Source organism: Lepidothrix coronata, unplaced genomic scaffold (genome assembly GCF_001604755.1).
Source record: "Lepidothrix coronata isolate B3197 unplaced genomic scaffold, Lepidothrix_coronata-1.0 Scaffold16, whole genome shotgun sequence".
Lineage (NCBI taxonomy): Eukaryota > Metazoa > Chordata > Aves > Passeriformes > Pipridae > Lepidothrix > Lepidothrix coronata.
Genome location: NW_016690196.1, coordinates 5260048 through 5281611, shown reverse-complemented (window position 1 = coordinate 5281611; position 21564 = coordinate 5260048). Strand labels below are relative to the sequence as shown.

At 37.6% G+C, this 21564-nt stretch overlaps 1 protein-coding gene across 1 annotated transcript in view; it reads right to left on the bottom strand.

The window, feature by feature from the left end:
- Positions 1-321: 321 nt before the first annotated feature.
- The window catches only part of BIRC6 (baculoviral IAP repeat containing 6), a 171501-nt gene continuing 150258 nt past the window's right edge, over positions 322-21564 (bottom strand). The window contains exons 66-74 of the mRNA XM_017806694.1: positions 20862-21072; positions 13519-13664; positions 12556-12666; positions 11142-11359; positions 10295-10456; positions 9795-9872; positions 5053-5241; positions 2763-2897; positions 322-1724 (exon numbers count right to left, since the gene is read on the bottom strand). Of these exons, the coding sequence (XP_017662183.1) occupies positions 1545-1724; positions 2763-2897; positions 5053-5241; positions 9795-9872; positions 10295-10456; positions 11142-11359; positions 12556-12666; positions 13519-13664; positions 20862-21072 (1430 nt within the window). The 3' untranslated portion in view covers positions 322-1544. The remainder of the gene's footprint in view (positions 1725-2762; positions 2898-5052; positions 5242-9794; positions 9873-10294; positions 10457-11141; positions 11360-12555; positions 12667-13518; positions 13665-20861; positions 21073-21564) is intronic.

The following is a 21564-nucleotide window of genomic DNA, read 5'->3' as shown; positions in this document are numbered from 1 at the left end:
TATCACAGTCACTTTGTACAGTAATAGAAAGTAAGTAAAATCCAGTCTATAAAAATGCAGTGCTGTTGTAACACTGAAGTTCTAACACTTTGACTATATGGCATAAGCTCTTTGTTTCATGTATTTACCAGCAATTCTGGCACAGAGCTGCTTGTTTTGCTTTTTGGTTAGGGATCCCCTGAAGTTACACAGACGTAGCTAAGTTGGTATTTTGAGAGGTATGTACAATCAGGACAGGCCTTGGATTAACATAACACATCAACAGAACAGAAAAATTGCACTTTGGTCAGGACTATCAGAACTAACTGTTAACCATCAGCATAAGAACACAACCTCAGTTGGTGCCATTTTTAATGATTAGAAATAATACATTGTAAAACAAAAAGTGAAAAAATTCCAGCGTGATACTTATAAACAAAGAACAAATAGAAAACAAAAACCCTTCGGTTTTGCCTGATTTGTAGTATTTATCATACAACAGATCATTAGTCTGAGGTAACACCAGTACTAATTTTTTAGTCCTTCAAGGACTACTCAAAAATTAGGAACAGTGATAGCAATGCATGTTATGTTAAAAGCGAGACTTGATTATTAAGTCAAGCAAATCTGTTACCCTTTTTAGTTAGGGATCTGTGGCTGCAAGTATAAAACCAGAAATAAGTCTATACAGTAGGAACTACAGAACATCGGAGTCCTGCGTGGCATGTCGCTAGCCCCTGTCAGAAATTAAGAGTACAGTTGATTATGTAAAAATCAGACATTTCAATACAGTAAAGACTTTTGTTCCAGAATAGCCCTTAAGAAATTTAGAATACTGTTAGTTTGCATAAAATAGCCAAAAAAAAGATGAATTCAGAAGTCCAAATTTTGGCATGAGGTAAAACCATATGCATTTATTTCATCTGCATTTTAGATTTAGTACGCATAAAATTAAGTATGTTGACTGTAATGAATTCAGTCATACAAGTGCAAGTCTTCAGCTAGAATGTATTTTATGGCAGTTTATTTAAAAAATGTACCAGTAAATCATAAAAGAGGGATCATGTCCATTTAACGTTTATTGAAGTATACAGGAGGTTTTCTTTAGAATCAAATATGAGCATGAATATATGGCCAAACGTAAAATCTATCAAATTCAGTGAAAATTTTCTGACTTTAAATAGTAGCTGTAAGAATGACCAATATATATTCTTTGTTACAACCGCCCTCACTCTACAAGTAAAAAAAAATAATAAACATTCAGTAAACATTCTTTCCTAAGGTAGTTTCCCTTATATATCAGTGATTTATCCATTTTTTGTATACATAACTTTTTAAACATACCAATCAGTGGTTCTCACAATTGAAAAATAAAAGCACAAAAAAGTTTACACTCTTGTACAGGTAAATAAAAGATCATTTTTAATTAAACTGTATATCCTTAAGGGCATAGTATAGTTTCAATTTCATTACCTATTACATAATTAACTTCTTACATACAAATATTGACATATTTGGCTTGTGCTTCAAAGCCGTTGTGTCTACAAAGTCCATGTCAATGCGACTCATAACTTGAAATCAGTGGGGACATCTTTACTGCTGCTGGGTTTAACCTGTTCGTGTAACATGGTCTCTTCTGAGCTTGTTGTGGCACTGCATTTTTCTGTGGAGTCGTCAGTGTCTGGATCCAATCCTTCAGGACAGGGAAGTTTTAGAAGTTCTTCCCGCAACTGAGCTGTATGACGCTGAATATACAAACAGAAGTCAGTGTGGAAGGCCATAGTTAAAACAATACTTTTCACAACGTCAGACAACATAAGACAAACAAAAAGAGTGAGTAGAAAAGGTTTAAATGTACTGTTTTAGTGACTGGATCAACTTCTCCCCCATACTGAAGGATTAGTACTTTCCTTTTATTGACAGAATAATTAGCAAGTGCTGCTAGGGACAAATTAAAGGCGGTCAACAGAATTGCAGCCAACAAGTGCATCAATATAAATGCCAAGCTATTTGTCTTGTGGTTGAGTCACATTTGTGTTTGGTGATTGCAGCAGAAACTGGCTCGGACTAGGTAGGTCATACAGCCTAAACAAATTCATAAAGAGTTCATGATGAGATCTGTTACAGAGACAGATACGCAGAGATTTGTATACTGATCACAGTAACTAACAAACAGTAACTTCACTTTGAAGACCAGTCACATTGAAACAATGCAAGTCTAGCAATAGAAAAAAGAAGCCTTTAAAAATTTGGGGTTTGTATCTCAGGGGAAGAAAAAATCCCAAATATAGGTGTGTTGTCTGTGCAGGCACAAAATACACAAATGATAATACTTGGCTAGGAAGGCAGAAAGCATTTATAATGGTTATAATTTGATTAAAGTTAACACAGGTAAAAGTGGCTGTAGTGGACCACAGCTTAGTAACTGTGCTTGTCTACTCTAAAAGCTTGTCTTCTGGCAAGGACTTGTTCTAATGCAACTTTATCATTAATGTCTACCCACCCTTACTGCGAACAAAAAAACCCCTCTGTATCTTATGTAAGTATTCATAGAAAAACAGGCAGGACAGGTGCTAAAGCAAAGTCCAACTTGTAGAAAAAAAACTGAGAAAGTGGAGTGCACAGACATTTTATCTCTTACCAGCTAGAAAACTTAGGTTTGTTTATAGGTTTTAAAGTTGCCAGGGTTTTCTATTAGCACCATTATAAAACTCAGTCTGTGAGCAATTTTATTGCCCTTTGTCATCTTTGGATTAAAAGACATGAAATTATAAAAATCTCACCTTTAGAGCTGCTGCATGGTGGGACATAGTCCTGCCTACCCGTTTGTCACTGCTGTACTGCTGTATGTCTGCTATCCACTCCTCACACTGAGCCATGATCTCCACTCTTTTCAAGTAGAAGTGTTTGTGGATGACCTGCAAGAAAATATTCCCAATGCAACATGGATAGAAGAACCATATACTTAAACAATACCAAATCTGCAAGACATCTATGGGTCTAACTGAATATAAGGAAAAAGACAATCAGTATAAGGATAATTCAGCATTGAACCAGGCTGGAGATAAATTGTGGAATTTCTGTCCTTGGAGGTTTCCAAGACCCAACTGGAAAAAGCCCTGAAGAACCTGGTCTGAATTCAGCTGATGCTGTTTTGAGGAGCTCATTGGCCTGGATGTCTCTTCCAGTCTGTGTGAAGCTATGATTTGTGTGCAGCCTGCCATTTCAGCATTGTGTTATCTGGGTGCAGGGTAAATGAGTACCAGGAATACAACAAGCAAAAGAGAAAGTGATAGCAGATTGCTACATACATTCTTCAGTTCAAGGATGAACTTAAAAGGCACAACGTATGGACGTTTAAGTTTGTACACAGGCAGTTACACAGATACAGTGTTAAGGCTTTTATTGCTTCCTTCACCACCCTATTTTACTAGAGAAGCACAGGTCTTCCCTGGTCACTAATCACTGGCTGCCCGAACAGAAAACAGATATACAGAAATGCTGTCAACAGTAAGAGCATGGGAACATAACATGCTTCTGCAGAGAGAAAAAGGATCATACCAGCTGCTATGGAAGAGATGCAATCACAGTTACATGCCCTAGGCAGAGGCAGCACCTCTGGGGACAACAGAATTCCCAGGCAATAGTAGTTGAGCTTTCCACAGTTTCAGTAGGAGCAAGTATTTGATTGCAGAGTAATTTTGGTATTTAAGTACACATTTGGATTTAAAAAACCCAACCAATCAACCCTCACACAAAGTTGTGAAACTTTGCTTAGTGTTGGCTTTGTCCTAAACATTTTTCTAAAACTGTGAATGGTGAAAGAAACAATAAAATCAAACAAATTTTATTGAGCACAGAGAGTTCTTGGCAATATTGCAACTTAATTGGCAAAATCATCTTTCCCTCCGGAGGTTAGAGAATATCTGTCTAAAGAGAAACTGCATATTGAAAGTGTGACTTCAATTCTGGATGCATTCCTTAAATCTATAATGGAGCTTGGAAGAACTCCCAAAGACTGGCAGTTTAGATCTCCTGAGCCTACCTGTCATTTAAGACACTAAAGAGAAGACAGCTGAGATTTCTGAAGACAACAGATCTCAGGATGTATGTTCTTAAAGACTTCAGTTTTCAGGATGCCTTTGCATTTATGTTACTGAATTGATCATCACTGTTAAGGTTCCTAAGATAACCCTACAAAAAACCTAGAGGTCTTAACAACAAGCAAGTCTCCTGGGGAAGTACTCAGATAATCTGAGAGATGTGTTTTCATTTGGATGGGGCTGCAGATGGAATCCAGCATTCTTCCAAAAGCTGCCTTTTTCATACCAGCAAGTGAAAAAGCTGAGCTGCAGAGTAAGCACAATATTGCTGAGACTCTTTTGAAGGAAGCTGCAGTAGCAGTAACCTGGGATTCAGTTACCAAATGCTGTAATACTGCATATCCTTCATTTCTGTATATGTGAGAAGAAACACAGAGCATTACTGTCAGGGAGCCCACTGCTTTCTTATATCTTTAATTAATTTAATCTCATTGTACTTTGAGAACTCCTTTTGCCAAAGTGATATCGTTACATTAGCTGGAAGAAAAGGACCTCTTAGCAGAGGTTATTTGATTATGTGTCACAATATTGTCTTTATCATAGTCTTCTACTTACTGTCTTGGTATATCTGAAGTGTTTCCTATTACTTACTTCAAATTCATGTTTCTTGGAAAAATACTTCCTGTTAGTTATGCAGCCTAATGAGCAGACTAATGCCCATTTGTAGGCCTGATCAACAGTTTTTACAGGCAATGTAGACGGTACCACTCGGCATTAAGAATGAGCTGAGCTGAATGAACCATGTTCTACCAAACTGCACCAAGCCTCTGTTCAGGTCAGTCCCAACTTGTGTGCATTCCCGTTTCCCAGAAAAGAATCTGTGAAGTCAGGTGCATCCTTATTCACTTCAGTCTCTTGAGTCAGTTGCCCCAGGCTAAAAACTGACATCTCATGCATGATGTTTCCAAATATTTGCATTATTCTTAATGCTCAAACAAGAGAAATATTTACTGTGTTTCACAAAACCTACCTCCTTAAAACATGGTGACGGATTTCTCATTTGTTCAAGCATTGCCCACTTGACTGTTGCCTGTCGTATATTTCCATCATATTCTCTGGAGCTCTGGGTACCACTTGGAGTACCTCTTGATCGTTCATAACCTGGTTCATTAAAATATGGTTCTGCTACCAGTATTAGGGATTGGACAGACACTAACACCTGTCGAGAGAAGAAACTAAATATTAAAATTGTGCTACCCAAATATTTTTACAAATATACATAATTTTTACAAATTTTTACAAATTTTTACAAATTTTTACAAATATACATTCTGGTCACCTTATGTGAGTGCAAACCCACTTCTATTGCAAAGTACTTTCATTTGTAACACAGGCTACGTCCAAGTTTTTAAACTGAAACCAGCACTAAAAATACAAAAATACCAAGTCCTGTGACTGTGCATTTGGCTCGAACACTAATTAAATGACAAATGTCAGTTCAAAAAAACCCCCAAACCAAACAAACACAAAGATACAAATATAAACACAAGGCAGTATTTACAGGAATGTCTGACTGTACCCTTTTCTGAAAGAAAGTGTATTTGTCAAGTTCTCAGTCAACAATTTTGATTTTTTTTTTCCTGTGGCTGAGCTTGCTAATTCCTCTAAATCAGAACTAGATGGAAAAGGAATGAGGGAGGTGAAATGCCAGGTGAACCACTGAAATTAATCTTGATCTACATATTCTCCCATTTTTTCTTTCTTTTTTCTTTCTTAGCCCTTTCATTTCATATTTTACAAAAAACAGTGTCATATGCCATTAAAACAAAATCTCAGTATTCCTCTTTAAATAGGAAAAAAAAATGTTGTCAATACTATATTAACAAAGCACCAACTATTCAGTGATTAGGAAATGACAGTTTTCCCGCCTTCGATTCTATGATGCAGCACATGTGGGAATAGATGTTTACATAAATACAAGGCATTTAACTATACACTCAGATATCCCTAATATAAAACAAATAATTAAATAGATATATAGGGCACTTAGGAATCCAAATGTATATGTACTGCATATTAATGATTTGATGGCTTGCTAATTTTTCCAGTATTAAAACATTCATCCCTGTCAACTAACTTTTTTATTAAATGAAGGACAGATTTTTCTTATATACTTAGAACCAAGTTCAGCAACAATTTCAGGGATTACAATTCTGCACACAAACTTAGTTCATAAACTGTAAAGAATTCAAAAACGGAGATTTGAACACTTACATTTCCTCAATAATTGAAAAGCTGATGATATGTTACAGATCTAGGAATGGCATTTCCAGCACTGGGCATACTTAGGTGCAAGATGTCAGGGCAGCTGTTTCTGGAACTGATTCTCCCCCCAGCCTAGATACAATTTAAAGCTTGAAGACATTCCCTAATTTTGCAGCCCAGTTTGTGAATTTGGATATGGAAAACAAAAGTCCTCCTTTTTCTTGGTAGATGCAGAATGTACAGCTTACAACAGATAGATACCATGCCAGTGGCAATTCAAAACTTGGGTTCCTTCACAGGGCAGTGCCCTGAGAACTAGGTAGTTCTGCTCTGTGCTTATGTGTGGCATTCTCCCAGAGCTTCTCTTGTTGCAAAGCCAGCACAGAAGTGTTCCAGCTTTCCATACTCTCTGCGATGTGTACTCACTCCACAGACACAATGCTAAATCAGTAACTTGTATCAAAGCAACAGTCCAAGAATCAGCTGAATGACCCAGGTTAACCTCAGTCCCACTACCATCTCCTGGGAATACACCTTCACTCCTTTAGGTGCCACTGTACCTTGTTAGTTTGTAGTTGGGTAGTGGCTCTGCTTTAATTACAGCAGAGAAGGGCAATCTAGGGCGATCTGATGGATTGGGCACATAGCTGTGCAGTGGGAAAAATGAAGTAGCATCCCTCAGTGAGCTGAGAAGGAAAATCAAACAAGTTTTTCTGTTCCTTAGGCAGGTGCTAGTACATGATACTGTGTGCACCATCACAGTCTCCTGTACCCACCCAGCATTCAGCTAGAAGCAGCCATGGCTATTTACTGTCAAACCTTACAGAATGTGCCTCACAAATCAGGTTCCAGCAAGCAAACGAAAAAAGGCAGAACATTAATGCAAAAGTGCTAAGCCAAGCCAGAGTACTCTAGGGCCGAGGCTTCGGGTACCAAAGGTGTTTTGGTGATCTGTGGCCTTTATGTGTTTCAGGAAGTAGCTGGGTTTTGCTTTTTAAAAATTTTGTATTTTAGATCTATATAATTGTTTTGAGTAGCTATGGTAGAGAAATTTGACACTGCAGCATTGTACTTTCTGGGCCCGAATAAGGAGTTGATACCTTGAATAATAACTGTAATGAATGAGAAACTCTACACTGATCTTCCAGTTTCCCTGGGTTATAAAAGTTAATTTTGTAAGTATTTTGGGTGGTCTGACAATAGTTCAATCTCTGAGCCAGAAAAAACATGTAGTGCTTAATTTTTTCCAAGCAATTTATTTAGTCCTACAGCTGTTTTCCAAGTAATAGCTATAAAGTGTTTTTCTCCCAGTATGGTGGGGATGGGACTTTTTCCAACAGTTTTCATACTATTTTCAAAATGAATCTCGAAAAAAACTTTTAAATTTTAAACTCAAATGCTGCATGTGATTTCTAACAATCAAATCTAACACTTTAATCTAAAAAAAAACGACTCTAGTGAAAATAAGACTTCCTAATACTCCTACCTTTCTACAATGATTTTACAGTTAAAGTCCAAAATTGCAGTTCATCTCTTCATTAAGAAATTTTATCTTGGGAGACTTGCAGTATGTAAGGAAGTCTTGGATACCTATCACAATGTTTGTCACTCCCATGGTGAAAAAACTTTTCCTAACATTTCATCAAAATTTCCCATGTCTCATCTTGTGCCAACTGGTACTTGTCCTAGTGCTTTGCATCTAGAAGAGGTGCCTGGCTCCATCTTCTCTATCCCTTCCCCATTCAGGTATTGAAGACAGCAGTAAGATCTCTGCCACTGGTCCAGCCACTTTTCCAAACTCTTATAATACACATCTCATCGGTTTGGCTACAAGGTGCTAAGGGAGACTGTATCTTGCTGAAGTCAAAGTTAGCTACATCCACTGCTGTCCCCTTGTGCAAAGCCAGGCACCTCACTTTAGAAGGCAAGGGTAAGCTCTGTTCTGCCCAGTAAACCCACACTGCCTGTTCTCTTGTCTTCATATACTTGAAAATAGCTTCCAGGATTATTTGTTCCATAATCTTCCCAAGGACCACAAAGTCTTGCTGACCAGCTTACAGCTCCCCAGATCCTCTCTCTTGCTGATCTTGAAGCTGAGTGTGAGATTTGCCAGGAAGCTCCTTTGACTGTTCTGACTGTCAAAGATGAGAGCTGATGGCTCTGCAGTGATATCAGCTGGCTCCCTCAGCTAACCTGGATGCATTGGGTTTGGTTCCAAGAACATGTGGGTACAAGCAGCTTGAATATTGTTTCCTCTGCTGTAACTCCACATTCTCAAAAACCTTCCTAGTCAGGGCTCAGAGACATGTGAAAGCAAACCTTACCCCTAAGAGTGAGGCAAAGATGACCTCTGCCTTTTCTATGCCCCACTGAGCAGCAGGAAAGCCTAAGGAAAATTTGTTCTTTTGCTGCCAGTATACTTACAAAAAGCTCTTCTTGTTCCCCTTTATATCCCTCACCATTTTAGAGCCCAGCTGAGCTTTAGTTTTCCTAATTTCTCTCCTGAATGTTTGAGTAATGTCCTTTTATTTCTCACAAGTAGCCCATCTCCTCTTTCTGCCTTCTGTGTACTTTCTTATTGCAGTTGATCTTAGGTAGGAGTTCTTTTTTACCCATGCTGGCCTTCTCCCTCTCTTGCTTGACTTCCACACACTGGAACAGATCATTCTTGAATTTTTAGGAGACTGATCAATCAGTTCTCCACAGCCAAATCCTGAACAAGCTGAAATCTGTTCTGCTGAAGGCAGTAATTCTATTATACTGAAACAGAAACTGTACAGGCTTCTAGGATTTGGAACAGAAAATGTACCTTGTGCTATGTAATTACTCCAAAGAAGGAATAAATTCAGAAACTGCCATAGGAAAGAAGCTTTACTTTTATTTAATGCCTGTGCTTATGAGTCAGTGCATTTCTATGAAATAAAGCTGCAAATTATAAGGACTCCATGTCCTTATAATGGTATTTATAAGGACCATATGTCCCGATAAATTCTGCTCTAATGTAACACTAATTGTTATTGAACACAGTATAGCTACACTGTAACTCCCTGCACCTCTATTCCTCTTGTAGACTTCGGAGGAGCACAGTTACAGTGTGCACTAGTGTACTACACCTTCTCATCTCTCACAATGTGGAGTCTCTTGTCTTTATCATAAAAAAACTTGTGATAATTCCAGGAGGAATTATCTTTTCTTTTTCTTCTTTTTTTAATTTAAAAAAATAAAGCACTTCAAAGCATCTGAGCAGAACCGGTGCAGGAACGATCTGTGCTCTTCAAGACAAGACCAATAAGAAATACTGGTTTTAAAGAGCACTTTGAAGAACTTCTCTACTCTACAGTGTTCCTTTTCTAGCGCTCCAAGGGCGTTTTCTGGACTTCTGTCCTATTTATGTTTGTTTGAAGAAGAAAATTCTGCTTTAAAAATTCTACAAAAAGAATCCTTAGGACCAACAGACCACTTACTACTCCTAGATGACATCCTGAAGAGAATGAAGAAATTGCTCACCTGCAAAAAACTTGATGTTTGGGGATTCCATTTCTCTTCTGGCCTCCCATGCCATGTGTTCAGTATGCTTAAACACACCTGAAAAGGTGATGTTATTAATACCACAAATATTATGACAAAACTGTTCTGCTTGGACAGCACAGAATGTTAACATGACATTAATTTATTTTTGACAAACTTCTGTATAACTTCATTCTAAAAGTCAAATTTGTTTCCTATCACAGAATCAATTAGGTTGGAAAAGATCCTTTGAGATCATCGAGTCCAATCTATGGACAAACACCACCATGTCAGCCAGACCATGGCACTAAGGGCCACATCCAGTCTTTTTTTAAAGATCTCCAGGGATAGTGATTCCATCACCTCCCTAGGCAGTCCATTCTAATGTCTAATCACTCCTTCCGTGGTAAAATTCCTCCTAATGTGGAGAAACTCCTCCTAAACCTCCTCTGGCATACCTTAAAGCTTGTTACTCTAACACAGGAACCAAGTTGACCTACCTTGCCATCATTGTAGAGGTTTGGATTAAATCTCACACTGTGGCCTCCAGTTGTTTCCAGATTCACAAGTGGGGGGGAATTAGGATAGTCTTGTGGGAAATACACATCAAATTCAAAGCAACCATTTGCGTAAGGGGTGTCTGCAGGACCAGTAATGAGAACCTACCATTGTTAAAAAAAAAAAAAAAAAAAAAGAAAAACTCTTAACCCCCTCTATCCTTGTATTTGTCACACAGTTGAGATTTGATAAATTACATGAAGCATTTTATTTCCACATGGTACTTAGCAGAAAATATTATTAGACATCCTAACCATACACAGGCTGTCATTCTGTTCATTTTGATACTGTGGGTAAATGAAGCCTTTGCGAACATTCCTTTTTCCAGATTACAAATGGAAAGCAAGACAGAAGGAGGTAAAACTCTTCTCCATATTGGATGCTATTAACAGAATGTTTCCTCAGGTCCAGAGACACTCTGTATACAGAGACACTCTGTGGTACTTCTTCATACCTACTGCCTACCACTTAAATGGTCACAGGCAAAGATACACTTTGACCACAATGGAGAAACAAAATTAAAGTTTTCCCTTTGGAATAGCTGAAGAAGAATGAACTTTGTTCTGGGAATTCTCCTTGGCTGACAGAACACTCCTGAGCAGATGGACTCTCCCTGCCAAGTTATTGAGAAATCAGAATCAGACTCAGATACTACTTCTTACGTTAATGTTTGGACAGCAGTTAAAGTACACATGAAATGCTTCTGCTTTTTCCTAAGATTTAAAGCACCTTCTTAAAAATTTATATGCCAAGCTGAAGAGAGGAATAAAAATAACTTTGCTCCTTTACCTTCATTATGTCAAGCCGCTCCTCATCACAACGCACAAAAACGCTGGATGAGGATGAGAGAGGCAGTGAGGTTGAAAGAGTCACAGCTTCTTGAGCAAGACGTCGGGCTCTGGCAGCACTGTTGGCGTCACTTGCATTTTTTACCTGAGACATGTAGTGGTAATTTACTTTAAAAACCAATTTTCCGTCATCGTCTTCAGAAACCATTTCAAATGTATCTAGAAGAAAATTTTAATGCATCAGGAAAGGAGTGAAGTTAATAATGAATTAGTCTTGGATAAAGATTCTGACTATTAAAATCGGGAAAGTTTAATTTGCATTACACTAATGTACAAAACTACATATTTTGTGAATTAACAGTGATCACAGAAAACAAAGCATTAACAGTGCTGGGTTGAAATAATTTATGCAGCAAATTCACAAGCTTTCACATGCAACTTGTCACATATACACCATTCCCAATTTGGAAAGCTACCAGCTACTCCAGATCAGGAATATAATGACACGAATACATAATAATGCTAATAATGGAATTTGTGTGATGCCAAGTGCCAATGGTATTTACTTGTGTGCTGGTTGCAATGTTATCAAGGAATCACAAAAAATTACAGTGGAGCTGGTTTTCTTGAATCACTTGCTATGCAACATCTGCAGCTCGGCTGCCAGAGGGAAAAGCTCCCATTACAAACCTCTCTATCTCCTACTCTTGGCATATACTCCAAAAACATTTGTGAGAAAAACTGCTTACAAATACAACAGCAAAGTAAGGTGACTGCAAATGCTGTCACTGCAACTAAAAAAATACTCAGAGAACACGTTTTTGCAAGAATTCTATACCTTTTTTTGGATAAGATACTATTAGTTCTTCATGCCTTTTTCTTTGATAACACATTCCCCCTATGGCCAAAGTAAGGACTGATTCCCATCACATTATCCAAATGCAACATATTGCGTTCCATGAAAGGACAATGAAATTTACCACAGTTCTATTTAAAAAACACGTTTTGATTTGGATTCTATTCTATTTAAAAAATAAAAGCTAAATAAACATATACATATAGAACCATATATGAGCTTTAAAAAAAAAATAATCAAACAACACTTCAATGTAATTTGAGAACTGAAAGACTCACAAATCATTACCGTAATGAAAACACAAACACCATCATTAAATTCATCTAGTCTCTTGAATTACTCTAGCATATGCTTAAAATATTTGTTATTAGTTCAAAGTGTGCATGAGTTGGTAACCTGAAAATACAGACTTATTTAATTTTCCATATGTGAAAGTTATTAGTGGTCACATATGTAAAATAGTTGTTAATTTTAAAAAACTAAGGAATTCCATCCAACAGAACACATATTTCTTCAGTGTCTGCTTTCTAAACACAAACATTCACACTTCTCAACCTACCAAACTGGAGTTTTTTCATGACAGCCACATACTTTTCTTCAAGAGACCGTAAAACAGACAAAGGCTTGGGCTTCACAGCAGCCTTTTTGGAGTATTCAGCCATCTTCTTTTCTGTTATATAAAATGTGATGATTATTTGTAGTTACCTATGTAATTCTGAGACAAGCACAGCAAGCGTTTGGGCATTATTTAAATTGAAATGACATTTTATGGTTACATTCTTTTGCAGAGAAATCTCAAAACTGGGCATCATTCAGGATATACAAATGTCTTTTTCTCACTACTGTATATTTCATTATCTGAACAGCTTGAAGTAAATAAAGGTCATAATCTTAGCTCAGAAATAATTAATGACTGCTGCTGTTATGAATATTTTTTTTATTGTTTCTTTTATTTTTTTTAATTTAAAACAGGAAGCTTGCTTGTGTGGCTATTTCCACATGAATTCCTGGACTCTCCAAAATCAGGAGCTGATTATACATGCCTTTAGAAAATCCACTTCCCTGATTCAGCTACCTTATCTTTAGTTTTCTTTACTGGACAAGCAGATGGTGCTTTGAAATTCTGCTGGTTCAGTCCAGGTTTTAGACTTTTCTTCTGCATTCATCTAGTCAACAGTTAATCTAATTGATAAGATTTAGTTTTAAAAGCAAATGCCTTTCTCTTAAAGGTCACATATGTTGTTCTTTTCTGCCAAGAAAAACAATAATAAAAAAGGTGCTACGTACCTGTGCTGGAAGTCGTGAGGTTTACTCTAACTTACTTGAATTATTCTGTTTCCTGATTAAAACATTTAAGACTACCACAAGGTTCCAACCACCTTTGAAAACGCAGTCAGTGGTTGGGGACAGAAAGGAAGTATTTTGTCTTGCTTTTAAGCTAATTTTTAAGTTATCTGTTAATGACTGCATTACAAATAAACACTATATACTTTATATACTTATAAAAGTATTTCTATTTTACCTTGGTTTGCTTGGCGCAAACTGGTGGTAGCAGCATAAACTATCTCCGCAGTCTTTTGGATGTCTGGTACCAAAAGGGTCAATCCCTCTGGTTCTTGATCAGAAGTATCTGGTTTTACTCCTGCTTTAGCTTTGTCTTTTTTAGACCTGTATGGGGCAATGAAATAGGATACAGCATGAGGGAATATTTTTCAGCCAGAATATTTGTAAACAGGGAAAAACATCAAAGCTAAAGGAATCAAGATTAAAACAAGCCTTCTAAAATGGAATGTCTCTCTCTATCTCCAGGTTAATCACTGAATGTAGCAATCAGTTGCGACAACGCCGAACATGCCGTCCTGCTTTGACAAACAGATGTACATCTGATACAATGAGTAAAAATATGAACATAAAGCCAGCAACACCAGTATAGCAGTTTCTGCTTCAACCTTTCAGGACTCGATTGTTAAACTGCATGCTGATCTTATGTTTGCACACTTCCACTAAGTACTAGAAAAACTTACAAAATCAATCTGACAAAGATCGTCATGTCATGAATGTGCATTTCATCCATGCAGACCTTGTGCAAAACTAAGTCCTAAACAGGTAATAAAGTATTCTTTCTTGCTACACAATACACTAGCAATTATTGAAAATACACCAATGGTAAAACTGCAGGAAACCTCTAGTGAAAATTCACAGCATGTATATGAAAGGCAACCCAGGCATCACAGGACAGATACACGTTTGTATCTCTCTGCAGTTCTCTTCTGGGCTACAGAGATTTAGACCTTTTATTTCAATGAACAGTTTAATGTAACAATTTAAAAAATCTTAACATATAGAAGGCATCTAGATTATGTTGGATGTTTATAATCTAAGTATTGCAAATTAAAATGTCAGTTTAAACACCTGAAATTTTTCGAATGACATAATTTTAATATACAGTATATACTAACACCATTGTTTGATAGAAGCTAGTTGCCTAGTAATTTAAGATATATTTAAATATTTAGATTGTGACAATCCAGTCTTTACTAGCATATATATATTCAACTGTTGAAATGAAGACAATGGTATTTGATATGAATGTAACCTAAATGTAAAAGCTTCTATGTTTTAAGAACTAACATAAATTTACACTGTCATCCTGCAAAACTTAATAGATTTTAATGCTAACAGCCCCCAAATTATTTTTTTTAAAATTTATAAATTTTTTGTTTCAATAGCACTTGTTCATATTAAAACCCAAACAAGTTCAATAGCCAAGATGCACTGGTTTTCTCTTTACCACTACAATATCTAGATGCAAACCAGAAAACTATCTACAGAGGAAAAAATAGCAATTTAATGCCTTGATGTACCAAACATATTTTAGCAACTATAACATTTCTGTATTTTATTCTAGACTGAAATTGTGCATAATGAATGAGTCTCTAAACTATTCAGTAGAGGTGATTACAGTAATACTGAATACAGTCTTTGTACTCTACCTAATCAAATGAGAATATCCCTAGAGCATTAATAACAAAGTTCATTACTGCAGCACAGTACATTTTCCCTGTTCCAGATTTGATCCAAAAGGATGTTAGGCCATTGTTGACTTCAAGCAATGCTGAGCTTTCAGATCCTCAAAGTTAGGAGGAAAGCACCAGAACCAGCACCAGGCAGCATCTGAGGAACAGTTTAAGACATAGAAGCAGCAGCTGCCTCTCCCATTCATGCTGTCCAAAATCCTCGTTGTTGCATTTTTACTTGTGGAAAGCTAGGCCAACATTTTTAAATAACTTACTAGGCACATTCAGAAATGTCTATTTAAAGCCACTAAACCTCAGTGACAACCTGTTTTAATGCCACTGACATACTAGCAGCTACCAGTCCCAAGAAAGGTATACAGATTTAGATCTGCCTGCTATTGACGTAGAAGCCTTAAGCTATTTGCTACAAAACCCTTGGAGAAATTCTGGCTGAAGTGAAATGTCAGTGGGCTTTATCAAAGAGAAAGATGTGTGAAAAGCCATATAAATGTGCTCAGTGAAGGCACTGAAAGAGAAATGAATTCTTACAAATACGTTTTCAAGACAGTTATCTTGTAGGTCTTTCATCTTCCACATGGTTTCACAATTTAAAATACTCGGTTTTTTGTTTTTCCTTCTACTTTGTCTCAGAATAAAAAAAATTAAGGTGTTTGCCCCACTAAACAAAAAGCTTAACAATTTCTATATATATAGTGAGTTACTGACAGCAACCACCTCAGCAGACAAAGAATATATATCCAGTTGAAGCAGTAGGAAAAGGAGACATCTAATCAAACACAAACTTTCAGTATCAATAGTATAATTTCCTCTCGTTCTCCCTGCTGTATAGAACAGTTACATTTCAGCATTTTTGAACTATCGAAAGAGAATGTATTCTCCTAACATCTCCTTTGCCACCCAATGCTGTCCACTGTAACCATGAGCACAACAGACAAACCTCCCCCTTCTCCTCAGAATATACTTTTTAAATCAAGTGTTTGCAGAACAGCTCTACCCTGACACCTGTAGTTATCTGGGGCTTATGTGATGATCTACGTTACCAAGCTGCCTAACTTCTGAGTCAGGCCGTAACTGTGGAAGAACAGTTTAGGAAGCAAAATGCAGAAATAAATCTAATTCAGACACACTCTCACCTCACCCCTGCCCTATCCTGATCTCATTTTTTACCTCGATCCTTCCTAATCAGGGATTTCAATCAGTTTCTTAGGGAGTAAAAGGTAGCTGGTATCACAAAAATCCCAAGATCAGACATACCACATCAACATTTGGTTTTCTCACACAAGTCTTCCTTGTATAGTCCAATGGCTAGTTAGGGTGAAGATAACTTTCCCCCCCACTTCTGGGGAAAAACCCAAATGATATTGCCACAACTTGCAAGACTCCTATTAGTGATGACCTCCAGTTTTATTCCCTCATTTTGTTTTCCTACCTTTATTTGATCCAAACCTTTTGCTATAAGAATACCAATTTAGTGCAATCAATCCCATACAGTCCATAAGATTATAGTATCATCGGCCCATAGAAGGGTCTGGGTTGGAAGGGATCTTAAAGATCACCTAGTTCCAACCTCCCTGCCATGGACAGGACACTTCCCACTAGATCAGGTTCCTCAAAGCTCCATCCAGCCTGGCCTTAAACACTTCCAGGGATAGGGCATCCACAACTTCTCTGGGCAACCTGTTCCAGTGCCTCACCACCCTCACAGCAAAGATTTTTTTTGTACTGTTTAATCTAAACCTACTCTCTCTCAGTTAAAAGCCACTCCCCCTCATCCTGTCACTACATGCTCTTGAAAAAAGCTCTCCTGTAGGCATCTGCCTCATTATCTTATTCTCTACAACTTTAGTGTTATACACAAATAGTTTGAGAAATATAACAGTACTTTACAGTTTCTCAGTTTATTTACTGAGATAATGGTAAATCAAATATTTCCCTAGACTCTAGATGGGAAAACCTGTCAAAGGATTCCCAGCAGTATGTACTTTCACACTGACCATAATTTTTTAAAGTTCACACAGCTTTGCCACCTGAGACAGAACTGAACTTCATTGCAGACATGAGCTATTACACTTAATTTTATATTTCTTTTACATGAGAAGACCGCAAACCCCCCTTTCTAAAAGCATATCCTTAAAACATGGCTTATAATGATTATTAAATAAATGCATTTTAAAAGAAAATAAAGAACAGGTGCACTATAAGATTAAAATCCCATGTGAAACAGCTGCAGACCTGAAGATGGAGGTGTGAAGCTACTCTGTGTGTCATACATAAAAATGTGTGTCATACACAAGTGCTTCAGAGGCACAAGTAGAGCCCCAGCTCAAGAGAGGGAGTTGTTGCGAATTATAGAGCTCTCCCAAAACTGTATCAAGGAGGAGATGAAATACCAAAATTAAAGTGATAAACCCAGTAAGATCTTTCAGCTCTTTCCTTGCACTCTATCAGCCTGCATATAAATTTATGTATGCAGATAGCTAACAGTTTTATCAAACTCCTGAGCTTTAATGTAGGACAAACCTTTATTTAAATGTTCAGATTTTCAGTGTGGAGGAGGAGCCAAACATTTAATTTATACACAGAAACTTCCTCATACAGTTTTTCAATCACTGAAGAAAAAGCAGAGAAAATGTCAACTCATATTTATAGGGATGACAGTCACTAACATATTTGCTAGAAGAGACAGTAATGTACATGCTAATAATTTAAGCCATTAATTTAGCTTGTACTAGAAGATGACAGCCTTCTCTTCATGCTGTGCTAAATGAATAATGAATGATACACTCCCAAGGCAACTTTAATTTTCAAAGTCAATACTAATACTTACTCACCCGTGCCTGATACTTAGAGGTAAATGTGATGATACAGAATGACACCCTTATCAAAGCATTCACAGAGTAAAGCAAATGAACCATTCAGCCCCTGTGTACCACAGGGACAGTGCTTACAGCACAATGTTGCTCGGTCTCAGATTGACACTCAGTTTCCTGGATAAAACTATCATAGGTTTGCAACCACAGTATCATTCAGCCCTCATTGTCTCCCCACATTTGTGCCTTCCAGCAATTCACAGATTCTTACACAAATCTCCTGAAATCAGGCAAAACAAGCAAGGGACCATCCCCCTTTGCACATGACCACTGGTAAACACTGGTAACCTCCTCTGAGATGGCTCCACATACTCCTCTTGGAGGCTTCAAGCACTACTTACAGGCACTAAGCTGAAGCATTCCAAAACAGCAGAGGCTGCAAGACTGCTCCCTGCAGACAACCATCAGCTCCAAACATGAGCTTGAGAGTACAGCAAAAGGAACCGACAGTTGTTCTGTCTTTTAAAGAAAAATCAATTAAAAGAAATTAGGCCTTGATTCTTGGGGCCCAATTATGAAGAAAACATTTTGTTGGCAAAATGCACCTTTTCACATCGAAGTTCTGCAAAATAGCAGTGAAGACAATGAAAAGCCATAGGAGGAAAAATGCTTCAGGCCTACCTGGTTGTATCTAGCATCCCCATGCAGCACAGTTAGCAATTTTAGACACTGGCTTGCTAGACTACACATCACACAAATAAGCAATCGGCTTATTTTGCCAAAATTAACCATTTGCCACAAAGCTCACCCAGCAGATGGTGGTTCCGATGAGCCTGCTTTGCTACACGTCACCACCTCTGCAGCAGAGGGCTCAGCCACCACAGCAAACTACTGGCTCAAACTCAGCCCTCGTGGCAACGTCAGCCTGACTGCACTCCAATGAGTGATGGCTTTTGACTCCCTAGCAGTCAAACAGTCACGAGAAATCATCTCATACCTAAATGTCTTCTCCATCCAGAAACTTCCTAATTTTCTAACAGAATATTATGGCCTTTGAAAGTAAAGGAAATTCAATGTTAACTGGAGTCCAAAACTAAAACTGCTCCACTTAAATTCTGGGCACAGCTGCTCCGACATGGAGATGACATTTGGTAGATGTGCAAGTCTGCTGCTCAGATGATAGGAAGTTTTGCCTTTGAAACTAGAACCCATAATTATGTTGTTGTTCTGGCAATTTGACTCAAAAGGAACAGCAGATTGTCCATCTAAGAAATTCATGCCAATACTTGCTTATATTTCTGGCACGCCTTCAACTAAAATGCTGAGAACTCAAACCTTCTACCCCAATGATTCCAGGCTGTTCAGCCTGTCGGTGTTTTCATCTTTGTCTATGAACTGCTTAAAAGATAAACAGCATTATGCTTAAACCAACCAGTGAAAGACAAGCTTTCGTTTTCTGCTGACATATCAAAGTAATATAAGAAAATTGTACAGACATTGTAACTAAATCAACAAGGGAATTCTTATCAAATTCATCTGATGCTAAAAATAATACTGATTGTGATTCTAGAATTCTTCTTTGTTTTCAGATCTTAAGTTGGCACTGAAGAACTAACTAGTCATATCATGTTTATTTTACCAAATTAAAAAGAGGTTATGAGTAGTGGTCATGTGCCATTCTCTCTTTTTAGAATTCAGCCTGGGGAAGTGACATGAGAAGATATAGGTATCCATGGCCATTAAATCTGAGGCTAAGGGATGACCAGATCAGCAAAAAAAAAATACCATTACAAGTACATTACATGCTTGATATGCAAGACTAGCAATCTCAGTCAAGGATTAGAGAAATTTCTGGGTAAAGTCCAGTTCATCAGCAGTTACTAGAAAGAGTTTCCATGAATTATATTCCTTCTCAGTGAGTCTTTCAGGTAATGGCTGGTAAATACTCCAAGTTTAAAGTGGGAGAAAGAACATTCTACACACACCTTTTCCTGACATTATATTTACCTTCTTTTCATGATGTTTCAGCATATGCTTAGGGATAGCACTAAATTTCGCAGCGAAGGACAGGTTATTATTTCTTAACAAGCTGTCTTTAAATTGGAAGCAAGTAAATGGAATCAAGAAGCCAATTAATTGCTGGACGCAGAAAATGATTAAAATAAAGAAATGAAAATTTGAATTGCAGCATTTGCAGTTACCAATGAAGTGACAAGACTGTGCAAACCTACCAGCTTCTATGTGTCACACCAAAAACATTCCTTGTAAATAGTACAGTAATACAGACAGATAGATGGATATAAATACAAATCTAGATCAAACAGAAGGTATGTTTTCACTCTGGACTGCAGCATCCATTCAGAAACATATACAGAACTGAATCTTCTTTCACTTCCATATTCATAACATGTAAGAACGCATGTCCTGGTTCTGGCTAGGACAGGGATTATTTTTGCAGTAGCCAGGAGGAAGCATGGCCAGGACCCAGAGATTATTCTATAACACCTCACGTCACTGCTAGGGGTGGGGGGAAGGGATTCTTCCAGGGAGAAGGAGTTCCTTCCAGTTGAGTAAGCATGGTGGAGGGAGAAGTGGGGTGGTGCCAGTTCCGAGCCAGAGGGAGAGAGGTCGGGTGGCATCAGTGAGCTGGTGGGAGCGGTTGGGGTGGTGCGGCTGTAGTCAGGTCAGGCTCTGTAGTCAGGTCATTTTTGCATGTGAATCACTTTCTCATTTGTATAGTTTTGTTATTAATATTGTTGCTGTTATTGTTAATTTTCTTATCTCATTGCTGTTTCCAGTAAATTGTTCTTATTTCAACCCATAATCTTTAGCTTTGGTGCCTCCAATTCTCCTCTCCAGCCTGCCATAGAAGGAGAGGAAGGGGGAGGGCAGGAGTGAGAGAGGGGCAGTGTGATTTGGAGAGTCTCAGTGGGAACACTAAATTGAGGAGCACTGTTCCTTAACCACAACAACACAATACAGTTTAAATGAAGGTTAGGGCTAATAAAAGTGATTACCTCAGTCGGTTGGTATAGGTATCTACACAGGTCTTCATTTTAGCCAACAAAGTCCCAACAGAAGCTTGTGACTCACACTGTTCTTCCTCCTCTTCACTGCTTTCTCCTGACAGAGGAAGCAGTAACGGTACCATCGATGTGCAGGATGCAATAGCCCGGAGTAATTCTAGCAGAGCTCGGTAAAGGGGAACGTGTCGGGCCATATCCAAAACTAAGAGAGACAAACAGTTTACAAAAATTAATAAAATTGAAGATCCACTCAGTACAGATGTTTTAAATAGAATATCTAGATACTAATAATTATTAAAATATGAATAACATTTAATGGTAAAATACAGTATTTTGTATTAGCCACTTATAATTTGTTTTAATGGACCCGTCCTGAAAAATATTGATAAGATGCGTGTAAAACAAAGGTTAACAAAAGACACAAGTGGACAAAAGTGCTAAGAGGATTACCACATGCTATATTAATTTCTACTAGCTTAATATACAGTCCTGGCTTCAGTTGTATGCTGACAGTAACCATAAGCAAAAATCTATGGAGGAAAGATTGTAAACTATGGCATAGCAGAGTAACATTTGCTGAATCTAATAGCATTAATAAAGCATTAATAAAGACTTTCATGTCACCCACTTTATTTACAGTTATCTTCTCCTTTGGGAAAATTTGTTTACATTATTGCAAGAATATTTATGGCCC